The 13,117-nt window shown below is 59.8% G+C and overlaps 1 protein-coding gene across 5 annotated transcripts in view; it reads right to left on the reverse strand.

Annotated features, from left to right (window-relative positions):
- MOB2 (MOB kinase activator 2) overlaps positions 1-13,117 on the reverse strand; it is a 73,761-nt gene that overhangs the window by 9,224 nt on the left and 51,420 nt on the right. For 3 of the 5 annotated variants that reach the window (XM_007999911.3, XM_073005351.1, XM_037998793.2), the window contains exons 2-3: positions 4,123-4,283; positions 3,793-3,886 (exon numbers count right to left, since the gene is read on the reverse strand). In XM_007999911.3, the coding sequence (XP_007998102.1) occupies positions 3,793-3,886; positions 4,123-4,283 (255 nt within the window). Of the gene's footprint in view, positions 1-3,792; positions 3,887-4,122; positions 4,284-9,743; positions 9,869-10,738; positions 10,807-13,117 lie in introns of those variants that run through there. The other 2 variants (XM_007999786.3, XM_007999843.3) reach the window with 2 other exon arrangements.

Consider the following 13,117-nt stretch of genomic DNA (forward strand, 5'->3'; position numbering starts at 1 on the left):
TGCTTTCTGTTCTTATTTACTTTCTTCTGCTTGATTTTGATTTATTTTGCTCTTTTTCTAGTTTAAGTTGGAAACTTCAGATTATTGAGTCATCTTCTTTTTCTAAGAAAGCATTTAATCCTATAAATCCCCTCTAAGCACTGCTTGAGTTATGTCTCACCAATTCTGACGTGCTGTATCTTCCTGTGCAGTCTGTTAAAGTTTTTTTCTTGAAGCATCCTCTCGGACCCGTGGATTACTCAGAATGTGTCCATCTGCAAGTGTTTGGAGACTCTCCTGTTCTCTGTTCCTCATTTCCAGTTAACTCCACCATGGTCAGAAAGCTTACTTCGTATGGTTTTGATTTTTTAAAATTGTTAAGGGCTCTTTTGTGACAGGTATGCTCCATTTTGGTGGCTAACCTTTGTGAAGTTGAAAAGCGGGGTGTTCTGCTGTTGAGGCTGCAGTGTCTGTGTGTGTCGTTTCAACACAGCCGACCGGTGGGTCACTGGGCTCCATGCTCTCGCTGTCTGTGGGGTTCTATCACTGAGAGGAGGGCTGCAATGCCCGGCTATCAGGTCTCCGCGCAGTTCAGTCCGTCCGTCTGCTTTGGTGGAGAGCCCTGTTGTCTGGTGCACACATTTTGGGCAGGATTTCTTCAGGAGCTGCTCCTTTTCTAAATAGACAACCTTTTTGTTCCTGGTCATTTCCTTGCTCGGAGTCTCCTTTGCACTGACACGGCCACTTCCGCTTCCCTTGGAGCGTGCTTTCTCAGCCCATTTTCTGTCCTCTTACTTCTAACCTGCCTGCACCACAGCGTCCAGAGTGGCGCAACACACAGGATGCTTGTGCCCCACATTCCTACGTTGAAAGCTTAACCCCAGATGCGAGGGTATCTGGAGATGGGGCCTTTGGGAGGTGATGAGGTCGCAAACGCTCATGAACGGAATTGGTGGCTCCCTCACCCCGCCTTCCTTCCAGCAAGAAGGTGCTGTCTGTGGACCAGGAAAGGGGCCCTCAGCAGACACTGAATCTGGCTATCAGACCCAGGGACGTGGTCAGTGACCCCTTGCTGGTCCACAGCGGATCTTCGCCTTGGACTTTCAGCCTCCAGAACTGCAAGAAAGAAAATTCTGGTGCCCACAAGCCACCCAGCCTATTGTGTTCCGTGGCAGCGTCCCGAATGAAATACGACAAATGAGCTGCTGGTAGAGACCAGAGAAGCTGGTTTATTTAAATCCATTCTTATAGGCTGCCCTGTGACTGGTGTGTTTGCACCAGTCCCGTCTGTTGTTCTGTTAGCATTTAGGTTTTCCATTACCTGCTGTTCGCTGCCTCTGGTTCTCATTCCTTATGGTGTTTCTTCTTTCCCGCTTTCTTTTGGGCCATTGAAATGTTTTTATATTTCATTTAAATTTAACTATTCGGATTCCGACTGTGTCTCTTCACACAAGCTCTGCAAGGCCTGCTCAAAGGGCTGTAACATGCACCTTAACCCCATGTGCTCTCCACGGCACCCACACGTGCGCTTCCACTGGAGCATAGCAGCTCTCTTGCCCACAGTCCCACCGCCACCACACGCCCCGCCGCTGCCACAGCTGCCCTGGGAACGGCGCTGCAAGGGCTGTCAGACGCTGCTCTCGTCTTCTTGCACCATCACTGGCGTCTCCACAAACACTCAGCGGGAGGAGGCCCTCCTGTCAGGAGACGGCTCAGGGAGCCCCTGGAGCAGGTCTGCTGGCTGTGAGGGCTCTTGGTTTTGAGTGACTCTGGACACTGGCTGGATGTGGAATTCTGGGGTGAACTTTCTTTTCTCCCAGTACTGTTAAGATGTGTGGGGCTTCCTTCTTCCTTCTGGTCTCCCAGGTTTCTAACAAGCGCCACGGTCATTCACTGAGGCATCTCTTGTCAGTACTGGACCAACACTGTCTGGCTGCTGACAGACGACAGCTGCCAAGGGTTTTTTCTTCGCCCCCAGTTCTCGGCGTTTGATTGCGTGCATCTGCAAGTGTCTGTGAGCCTTATTTGGGGTTTGCTCAGCTTCTTAAGTCTGCAGGTTTGTGTCTTTGTGTTCTCAGCCATTACGGCTGCAATGTGTTTCTGGCCCCGCCCCCTTTCTCCTCTGCCTAAGAGTCAGACATCAGATTTTCTGGGACTGCCCTACAGGCCCCAGCAGGGAGGACACACGCCTCAACCCCAGGGCCCTCACACAACCCAGGCAGACTTGCTGGTTTTTTGGGTGGCAAGTGGCCCTGAGGCCCTCTGAGAAGCCTCCGTGTTTCTCTTCGTTTGAGTGGATTTCTGTCCCTTGGTTTGAAAGGATTCCTGGGAAGGCATTACGTGAAATTAATTCACACACATCTACACATCTACCACCACCGTGATGCCGGCTCCAGATGAGAAGGACCGAGAGGCACATCTGGTTCACACACATCTACCACCACCGTGATGCCAGCTGCAGATGAGAAGGACTGAGAGGCACATCTAGGTGGCCTAGGCCCTCCAAAGGGACGCAGGTCTGCCCAACACCACATCCTATGCTCCTCCAAGGACCCCCTTTCCAAACAAACCCAGTACCACAGAATACACAGGAGCAGAGCCGCTGGGAAGGGTGCCAGGCCCCACCTGCCCAGGAGCAGAGCTGCTGAGCCAGCGCTTGGCCACAGGTGGCTCCAGAGCCACAGCAGACACAAGGCTCTCGTGTAGCTCTCGGGCGCTGCCCTGCCACCTCAGGACCCGTCTCCATGCCTGATCCACAGAGGCCACTGCCGTCTCACATTGAACTTGCTCCTCTCAAGGCCGTAAGCACTGTCCCCATCTTCCTGGCCATGCCTGGCTGTGACGCCTCATCTTCCTGGGGAATTCAGAGAGTGGAGCCAGCTGTTGTCTGCATCTGCCCCTGTGTCACCCACAACCAAACCAAGCTGTGACCCATCTGGGCCATGAGGGCAGCGCCCAGCAGGGCTAAAGCCAAGGGGACGCCTGCCACCTGCCTGTGCAGAAGCTCCCCGTGGCTTCTTGAAGGCAGAACTCAGCTTTGTCTGGAGACCATGTCTCCCTGTGCCAGGGCCAGGAAAGCCATGTCTGTGGGCAAGGTGACTTTCAGGACGCGCTCACAACACATGTTCTGTCCCTGACCTGTGTGCACTGACAACAACGGGACATCAGGGAAAAGCTTCCGCCCTCCTCAGCCACACACATCCCAGGCCAAGCCCAGCAGACTCAGCCTCCTCCTGCCTGCAACCTCCAAGGCTGCCTCCAGCAACCCAGGCCTGGCAGCGCTCCCCGCCGTGCTACGCAAGTGGCGAGCTCAGGGCCACTAAGGGATACCCACTTACTGAGGAAATCAGGGCGCAGTGCTTCCAGGAGAGAGCTACCAGCACCGGGCGTGTTGGACGGTCACAGAGAAGGCACCTGAGCTCCCACGAAATGAGTGGCCGAGCAAGGAGCTATGGCCTGCCCAGCCTAGCCCTCACTGTCCCACCCAGAGCTGTCACGGTAGCCGGTGGAGAAGGGCTCTCTGCAATCTTAGGGCATTCCCTTTGGGAACGTCTCTGTCCCTAGAAACATAGCCCGTCAACTCCCACCAGCTCCTGCACCTTCTGGGCCCCACTGGGGACCCCGGTGGCTGGGCCACTGGCCCCGTCTATGGCCCACCCACAGGAAGGTGAATGCTGTGGAAGGCCTGTGCCAAGGTTTCTCAGGGTCTCCAGGTGAGCACGGAGTCTGAGAGGACAGAAGCCTGGGGCAGTGCGGGCTCAGAGCCCACCGAGTCTCCCAAGAGGGAGCAGGCTGTAGCCAAGCAGCACTCACGTGTTGCACACGGCCATCGTCTGACACGTCTCTCCTGTACAGAACTCCGAGATGGTGCTATACTGCAGGTTGATGTGGTGGAAAAATGTCGTGGCTGGAAGAGAAGAGAAGGAGCCAGATGGGAAAAACCCCAGAGCCGAGCCACCCCATCCACCCTGCTTCCAGCAACAGGTGCAGGAGCTCGGCTGGGTGAGCTCCGCCTGTCCACAGCCACTCTCTCCCCTCAAGGCAGAGGGCTGCTGAGCACAGCTGCGGGGGTCCTCCTTGAGGAGGGGCTTCGAGGAGGAGCGGGGAGGAGGAAGGGGACCCCGCCCCCAGGCCCCTGCGCACTGTTGCTGGCCAGCCACTCGTTAAGGTCAATCTCGCGGGGCAGCACCACCAGCTCCTTGAACTGGAAGTCGGTGATCCTGGCCTTGGTGTGCTCAGGCTCCAGGTAGGCCTTCCTCTCCTCCGCAGCGGGCTTCTTGCCATTGGGCTTGGCTTTGGACTTCCTGCCAAGAGAGGAGACATGGTGTGGTCACTGCATGCCCATCAGACCCAGGGCCTGCCCATAGGGTCACTTTTGGCCAGCGCAGGTGTAGAGGCAGCTGCCCGAGCCCATCGGGGCAACCCTGCCTCCCTGCCAGGCTCAAAGGACACCAACGGGACATCAACGGTGAGGCTGCTCCGCAGAGGAGCCAGTGGAGCTGCCCTGCATGGCGCCTCCTAGGAAGAAGGGCTGGCGCTCCCACTTGCCACCACGGGCCCCTGCACAGAGGGCATCTTCACCCCTCACCACCTCCTCCAACCAGGGAGGGGCCAAGGATTAGGGCCCCCATCGCCCACCTTCCAGTTTTCCAGTGCTCTTGGAAGGACAGGCGAAGCAAACCCTCTCACTCCTGGCTTCTTTTGAGTTGGCCGGCCTGCCCCTGCCCCTGCCCCTGGTGGCCCTGGTGAAAACATACCGCAGGCCTTGTGAAGGGCACCTGCCTTCCTGGCTGGCCTGGGAGCACAGGGCCCCGGCATCAGGCGGCAGCCTGGCCTGCAGCTCCAGTGTCCTGTTGTCCACCAGGCCTGGGGAGGCCACAGGGTGATGGGGATGGGAGACAAAGGTCTTCGCGGCAACCTGCCCTTGTCCTTATTTTTTTCCTTTCTTGTTTTGAAAAGCTGCTAATGGTTTATTTAAGAGAGAAAAATGCTCCCTGACTGCCAGGGAAATGTTTCCCTTCAGCTTCTCACAGCAGATCTTCGCCTTAAAAGGCGACCAGCGCAGGCCTCTGGGGGCAGTGCTGGAGCGGCCAGAGCCAGGCAGGGGCAGGGGCAGGGGCAGGGCCCACGGGCCCCGGTGCTCCCACTCCGCCATCCCTCCAGAACACAGGGCGTGGGGTCTGAGGAAGAGGAGGTGTAGGTGTGGATGGGCCACATGCAGCATAGGCACTCGGGGTCCCCATGGTACAGGGGTGGGACAGACAGGGACTCGAGCTTCCGTGTAGCCTACAGCCCCTCGCCCTAGCACAGCGAGGCACCCAGACTCCACACCAGCCTCTGCCAGGCCATGCCAGCGTGTCCACCACAGGGAAGGCTCTCCCCATGACGCTGGGCCTGGCCCTGACCAGGAAGCAGGCCTGCACCTCCCTGCCTTGAGCGCTCACGGCAGACCACACCCCTCCCAGGCAGCGACAGCCTGGGGCTTGGCCTTCCCATTTGGAGGGGTGGGTTGCAGTGGGGCCCAGGCTGCCAAGCGGGCTACAAGCCATCTCCCTGCTCTGTGTCTTAGGAGCTGTGTCAACCGGCAAGCTCCTGGTGGTGGTTACCTGGCGGTCGTGCAGGGCTGCCAGCAGGAGCAGCTGTCAGCTCGCTCACTCTCAGGGTGTGCCCCAGGGCCTGCTCAGGGAAGTTGCCCTACTGACAGTTCCTGCCCTCTCGCCAGCCTTCCAGGCCGGGGCTACCATCCATCTCTGGTCCTCAGAGAGGGCTGGGCAGGGGCGGAGCCTGGACACCTGGCTTCCCTCTCCCAGGCTCTGGCTGTGGTCAGGAGTGACCAGCACTGGCACCTCAGCCTCCCTGCCTCCTCCCGTCCGCACCTGCTCTCCTAGCACACAGAAGAAAAGTGTGCACCAGGCCCTCCAGGCTGGGCCTCCCCAAGCTGCTCCCCCAGTTTCACCCTGTCCCCAGCACCCAGGGCTGGCCGGGCCCCGGAGCTTGCTGCACTGTGAGACAAGCCTCCTGCAAGCCCACCTTCTTTGGACCCGGTCACTCATTCCAATGGGGCAGGAGGACAGGCACTGACCCAAAGGTAGTAGGACCAAGGGGATGCGCAGGACACGGCCTCTGCTCCAGGAAGGGCTGTGCGTGCTCCAACAGAGGGACTTCCACAGGAGAGCCCCAAACGCCTGGCGGCACCCACGTCTCCCTGACCTCAAGTGCCCTCCTTCCCAGAAGAGCAGGCTCTCAGCGAAGGCCCAGGCCCAGGCAGGAAGCAGTCACCCTGAGGCAGCCCACTGCTCGGTCCAAGCCAGCAGCAGTTGCCGAGGAGGCCTTAGAGCACAGGACACCCCTGCAGCGCCCTCCTCGTCCTTAGTCATTCTTGGCTTTGCCCAGCGGAGAAAACAGAACTCTGCTGCGCCGCCCCACAGGCTCACAGGCTCTGAAACAGGCTCTGTGCCATCCAGGCCCAGGGGTCTGCCCAGTCACGGCCTCAGTGGCCCAGCTGCCCCTCACCCAGGGAAGTGCCGAGGCCTTGCACCCTGCTCCCAGGAGCCTGGGGGCACAGAAAGACCAAGCCCTTGGATGTGGAGGGAGGACTAAGGGAGCAGGCCCCGGCCACAGGCAGGACAGAGATGGCACTGAAGGGACCAGGGATTGGACACTGGACCTCAGTCCACCCACAGGGCTGCTGCGACCACTTGGAAGAAGCAGAAAGGCAGATGGTGCATGCGCAACCCCCAAAACAAAGTCCCTCACACTGTTCCCAGTCCAACAGGTGGGCTCTGAGTCTGGGTCCCGCCTGGCAGGCACCATGCACTTGGGAGGGGCTGGGCTGGAGAGAACCACCTCCCTCCTGCCTCCCACACACTCACCAGACTCACCCTCCTCCCTGCTCCAGATGCCCTGCCCTGCCCACCACAGGGGTCTGCACCCTGCTTGTGGGCACCAGCTGCTGCTCTGCCAACTTGGCCATCTTACACCAGGCCTGGCAAACTTCTGGTCCTTTAAGAGCCTGTCAAATGCCACCCTCCCCATTCTTGCCAGTGGTACCCATGACACTGTGCCAGTCGGCCTCCTTGTCACCCAGCACGTAACCGATCCCTACTGGGAAGAGAGGCAATCCCTGCTGGACACGAATTTGGTGGGCAGGGGAAGGGGCACAGGGAGACATCAGTGCTGCTGAGCTCCTGTGGAGAACACAGACAGTCACACAGTCACCACACAGGGGGCCTCGCCCTGCCAGCAGCAGGTGCACACTGCTTCACAGGCAGGGGGAGCTGGGGAGTGGGCTGGGAGCTGCCCACTCCTTGTCCACCCTGAGGGACGAGGACAGCACAACCAAGTGCCCCGTGCCTGTGCCACGAGCATCAACTTCATTATCACAGGGACGGGACCCTGGCCAGGCCCCACGGCCCACAGGAATGGGGTGCTCCCAGGCTCAGAGACCCCCACTCACCCAGAGCACGCTTGCTATGAAAGTCAAGAGAAGCCTGCAGACCCTGAGGTGGGTGGGCGGCGGCAGCAGGTGGCCCTCGTCTGGCACTTCCCACCACAGGTCAATGCCAATTGGTGGGGCAGGCACCAGGGGCCCAGAAATGCAAGTCCCCAAGCCCAGGCCTGGAAAAATATGGTGACCAGGCAGTGTGTGGGGTGCAGGAGAGAGAAAGGCCCGCAGGCACCGCCTCCGAGCAGGGTGTGGTCCTTGGACCCCACTCAGCCTCTGCACCAGGCCCTTCACGCTCCTTGGTTGGGGTGAGTGTCAGTGCTGGTTGGTCCGCCCAGAGTCTGAAAGTCAAGGCTCCCAGTGACCCCTTTCCCCAAGACCCGGCCAGGCAGAGCACCCAGCAGCCACCCAGGGCTCAGCACACCTTGCTGCCCAGGGTGCATGCCACAGGCGACTCCTGTCACCCCAACATGCAGGGGAGGGCATCACATGCTGGGGTGCCTGGCACCACCCCCACCCCTACATTTCTGATGTGGCCTTCTGGATGTTGGGTGGGGTCTGAGAACTACATTTCTAATACAGTGATCTAACCTGAGTTCTCCCTGGGTGCTAACCCCACTTCCGTCACAGGGCCTCAGGCCGAGGGGTGGGAAGGCCCCCCGGAGCCCCTGTCCATCTCTCAGCACAGCCTGCACTTCCCACAGGCTTCGGCCAGCCAGAAGCTGTGGAGTATGACTTCTTCTCTTCTGAGTTTAACTGTCTGCCCCCCCAAACAGGTCAGCAGCCCCAGACAAAGCGAGCTTTCACCAGCCTACTGTGCCTTCTGCAGAGAGGCCCACTGAGAATGAAAAAGCCAAGATGGCACAAGGAATGCCTGCAGACACCTCAGACCAAACGTCCACACAGGCAGGTGCTGCTGCTGTTCTAGAACCTCAGCCCCACGCGGCTGCCATGCTCTGCTGCGCCTCGGCCCCTCCACGCGTCCGGCTCCCAGCCAGGGTGGCTTCCCCATCGCTTCCCTTGAAACCTTCCTGAGCCCCAGGGAAGGGACTCCGCCCGTCTTCCTTAGGGCCTGGCTGGGCTCCAGGCCTGCCTCTGTGTTTCCTGTGGAGCTGCTTTCAGCATTTGGCCTCAGACACACACAAACACGCTGGCACACACACATGCACACATGCCAGTCCCCTCACACCACTGATGTCAGGCACCGTTCCTGATTTGAACTCAACGAGTTCTGCCAACCTGCCCACACATTTCCAAAACCTCCCAGTTTTACCTTAAGATAGGACATCTTCGGCAGGGTCCCCGGCAGGCACCCTTGCGTCTACCTGTGGAGTCCTCCTCTGTGTGGAATGCACAGGTGATCAGGAGACAGGGAAGGAACCCATGAAGAGAAAGATGGAGCCGGGCGCCCAGGGACAGGCAGAGGCACGGAGATGCAGACGCGTGCCACAGCCCCCGCCCCTGGAGGGCACGTCCAGCAGGCCACGCTTGCCTCACACCCCCACCAGGCAACCCCACCGGGGAGGACACGCCCACTGCTGCAGCTGGCTGTGCCTGCCCCACTCCCCTGGCCCCTCATGCCCACACATAGGTAGGTGCATATCCCCACACACACAGGTGCACGCTCCCACACAGGGGTGCACATTCCCACACACACCCATGCACACACCCAGCTGAGTGGTGTAGGCAGGGAGGCACCCCTGCAGCAGGTCAGAGAAAGTACAGGTAAGAAAAGTGTCAAAAATGGATTTTCCGGCAACATCCCTATGGCAGCCAGCACAAAACCAGGCGCCCAGGAGCCCCATGCCACTTCTCTGGACAAGGCCGGACAAGGCCACACAAGGACAGGCTCCAGGTCACCTCTGCCTGAGTGGCTGAAGCCCCTGCCCAGGGCACAAACAGCCGAGGGCTGGGACAAAGACAGGCACACCTGCTGGTGGCGGAGGCACCACACCCTGCGGGCTGCGGGCGGACACGGCAGGCTCCTGTGCTGGCAAGATGGGTCAGCCCCGAAGGCCGAGGACACCAAGCCCTGCTCCTCTCCCACAGAGCAACAGGAAGTGCAGACGGCTAAGTAAAGCTCGACTCGGCAGGGCTCCAGAGCAAACCCGCCAGGCTGGCCCGGGACTGCACAGCTGCCTCTGCCCTGGACAGCATGCCGGTTGCCCAGCACAGCTCGCTGCACAGCCGCTGGCCACACGGGGAGGGCAGCCATGGACACAGTCCGCTGCCTCCCCAGCCTGACGTCCTGGGGGCAAGAACAGGACAGACAGACAGATGTCCTACACACCCCTCCCCCGGTCAGGCCGGCAGGTGTTACCTGAGCATTTTGCTGACAGCCTGAAGCACCATTTTGCAGCAGAGTCCGGTTTGCGGGGACTGACTGGGCAGGGCTTGGTCTTCAGGGAGACTGCAGTGGTCTCCCAGCATGATGTGGGCGATGGGGAGGTTGGGAGGGGAGGTGAGGAGGGGAGGTGAGGAGGGGAGGTGGGACGGGGAGGTGGGGCGGGGTGCCGGCTGGCCAGCACTCACAAGTGCCTGCTGCCGGGCCCTGCAGCCTCTCTCGGCCCTCCACCCTCACTCCCTGACCAATGGGACGCCTGGCAGAGACAAACAGCTGCTCCCTTTCCAGAGGCAAGGGCCGGCCAAGGCTGGTTAAATAAGGGAGCATCTGAATCGGCCTTTCCAAAGTGGCATGGCTGTCAGAAAAGGCGGTGGGGGTGGGACCAGAAGGGAAGGGACAGGGCCGTCCTCGGCCTGCAAGAAGGACCCATCAGAGAGGTCCCAGGGTCCACCTCAAGGTCCTCTGGTGCCAAGCCCCCAGGAAAGCCCTTCTGAACACAGGCAGCAGCTCTGCTGATGAGCTCCAGGTTGATGGCACCCCCTCACCCTTGTCCAGCCCAGCCCAGCCCAGTCACTGCTCGGGCTGGGGACAGACAGACAAGATGGGCCGCCCTGCCCTGCAGTGTGTACACAGCTGGAGGCACTCAAAGTGGCTCTCCCACTGGATGGCCCTGGAGAGAGAAGGGGCCAACCAGCTTCTGGGGTGCCTGGACGGTGCTGGGCTGAGGCTGCGGCCAGCCAGGGCCACAGGGCACCCTGCCCAACAGAAATGCCCAGAGCAGCTCCCCATGGGGGCACATGGAGGGGCATGGCCCTGGCCTTCCTTCTGGCTGGTCTGCACACAGAAGACCGTCATGTCCCAAAAATGCAAACACCTGAGAGGACAATGTTGTCTCCTCGTCCTGAGTCAGTGTGGACCCCACTGGCAGTGACAGCCCCCGACAACACGGGCTCATCGGGAGCCCCACCCACCCACATGGGAGCCGTACTTCCTGTGCTTCCTGCCAATCAAGAGACCCCAGCATCTCCAGCCACTGCCCCTCAGAAGCTGTCCCAGCACCTCTGTCGGTGTGAAGCCCTGCAGGAGTCAGGACACAGCCCGCGGCACCGGCTGCTGCGGGGAGCACACAGCCATCAGGAAAGCAGCCAGGGCTCACCCCTATCAACACCAGCCACCATGGGAGCTGTGGTGTCTCGACTGCGTGCACACACACAGCCTGGGCGCACGGGGAGACGACCAGCACAGACACACTCTCCAGGAGCCACGGCGGAGGAGGATGGCCCCAGGCCAGCCCCCCCTCCCTAAGCAGCAGCAGCAGCAGCAGGCCCAAGAGGCTGCAGTTTCATTTTCCCCACTAGGCCAGTCCCTAAGCCACGCTCTGAGCAGTGCGGAACTCGTCTCTACAGAACGAACAGCCCGGTGAGGCTCAGGATGTCCACGTGCCCATGGGCCTTCCTCTGCCCTGACAAGGCCATCCCACAGCCCTGTGGTGCCACACACACCCAGGCACCATGCTCACGGCTGCCAGTCTGCCCTCAGGGGCTCCACCAACAGTAGGGACACAGGTGCTGGCAGATCACCCAAGCAGCAAAGGGAGCCACAGGAAGAGCGGGCTCCGGGTGTGGGGAGGCCCCTGTGAGTAGCAGGGCTGGGACCAGAAGGTGCACGACGCAGACCTGCCCACTCTCGGGAGGCATGACCTGGACAGAGGAGGCCATGCAGAGGCCCATGAGAGGGAGAATGAGCTGCTGGGGACTGGAGGGCACAACACAAGGCACGCTGGGGATGGTGGAAGCTTTGGGCACAAGAAGCCAGAAAACGAGGCAAGGCAGTGGTGAGGGTGGCATGGGGGAAGGGAAACAGGACAAGGTGCCGGGTAGGGTGGGCAGAGCACATCAAATGTGCCCAGTGGGTCTGGTCAGCACATGGCAGCTCTGTGGCTTATGCCACTGTCCTGAGAGGGCTGGGCTGGCATGTGGAGGAATGTCCACATTCTTCTGTGTGTGTTCACTGGGGCACACGTGCAGGGAGCAGGTATTCCTACTGATCAAAACTTAGGGGGTGTGGAGGGAGGGGGGGCCAGCCGGAACCCATAGACACTGAGCTACAGACACCACGCTGGGAAGAGGAACAGACCCAGAGCAGGCCCTGCAGACTCCACGGGGAGCTGCCACAGAGGCCCGCAGGCCAGTGACAGGTGCCGGTGTGGCCTGACCCCGCCATCCCAGAAAAGGAAGAGCAAAAGCACCTTCCGGGCACAGCCAGGGCCAGGAACAGAGAGCACAGGAGCAGGGCAGAGGCACCACGCAGTGGGGAGCAGTCGGAACCAAGGCGGGATGGGGCGGGGGCACGAGTCATGTGTCTGTGTCGGAAGTTATTTTACCTTTAATAAGCTTTTAGTTTTTAGAAAAGTGTTAGATTTACAAAGAAGCTGCAAACAGAATCCCCACAGCCCCACACTCACTCTTCCTATTGCTAACCCTTACACTAGGATGGCCTGTCCGTTAACAATGAACGAATCCATATGGACGCAGCAAGGTCCACACCTGACTGGATCCACGTGCTGCTCTCCTCATGATGAGGCTGGGCTGTGGGTGTGGGGAGGAAGAGCACAGAGGGAAACGTCCCTCTCGTCGCCCCGTACCAAGGCCCGTCCTGTCAGCGCGGCTTGTCGCGGGAGGTGCTGCCCTACCTCCTGGCTGAGGCTGTGACTGTCAGGTCTCCCCATGCAAAGATGCTCTCGTACTCCCGTCCCGCACTGCACTCTCGAAGGACACTGCTGCACGCAGCCACCCTGAAGGGGCAGGGACCACCCTTTACCACCCTGACAGGAGGGGGAGCTACGGGAATTACTGGAAGTTCTGCACCAGACAGCGAGCGGCCTCTTCTCAGTCACTCGTTTATTTATTCAGCCATTTGTTTATATTGGGATGAAGTCACGGCTATGGAGGCTGCACTCTGAGCTAGAACACAACACTGCTTTGTTTTGCGAATCACACTGTCCATCCTTGGCCCTGGGGAGCTCCTGCCGTCGGCTGCTGGGTCCCCTGACGCACCCCCATCAACAGACTTTTCATTCTGGGGCACGTCCTGACTTCCTGGCACTGTAGGGCACTCCAGGTTCCTCCTGCATTCCCTGCCCTGGCCCGGGAATCAGCCCCTTCTCCAAGGAGCCCTGGTTCTTTTTCATTGGAGAATATTAAAAACTGGCCAGGCATGGTGGCTCATGCCTGTAATTCCAGTATTTTGGGAGACCAAGAAGGGACCATCACTTGAGCCCAAGAGTTTGAGACCAGTCTGGGCAATAAAGTGAGACCCCATCTTGACAAAAAATGTACAAATGAGCCAGG

Source organism: Chlorocebus sabaeus, chromosome 1 (assembly GCF_047675955.1).
Source record: "Chlorocebus sabaeus isolate Y175 chromosome 1, mChlSab1.0.hap1, whole genome shotgun sequence".
Classification (NCBI taxonomy): Eukaryota; Metazoa; Chordata; class Mammalia; order Primates; family Cercopithecidae; genus Chlorocebus; species Chlorocebus sabaeus.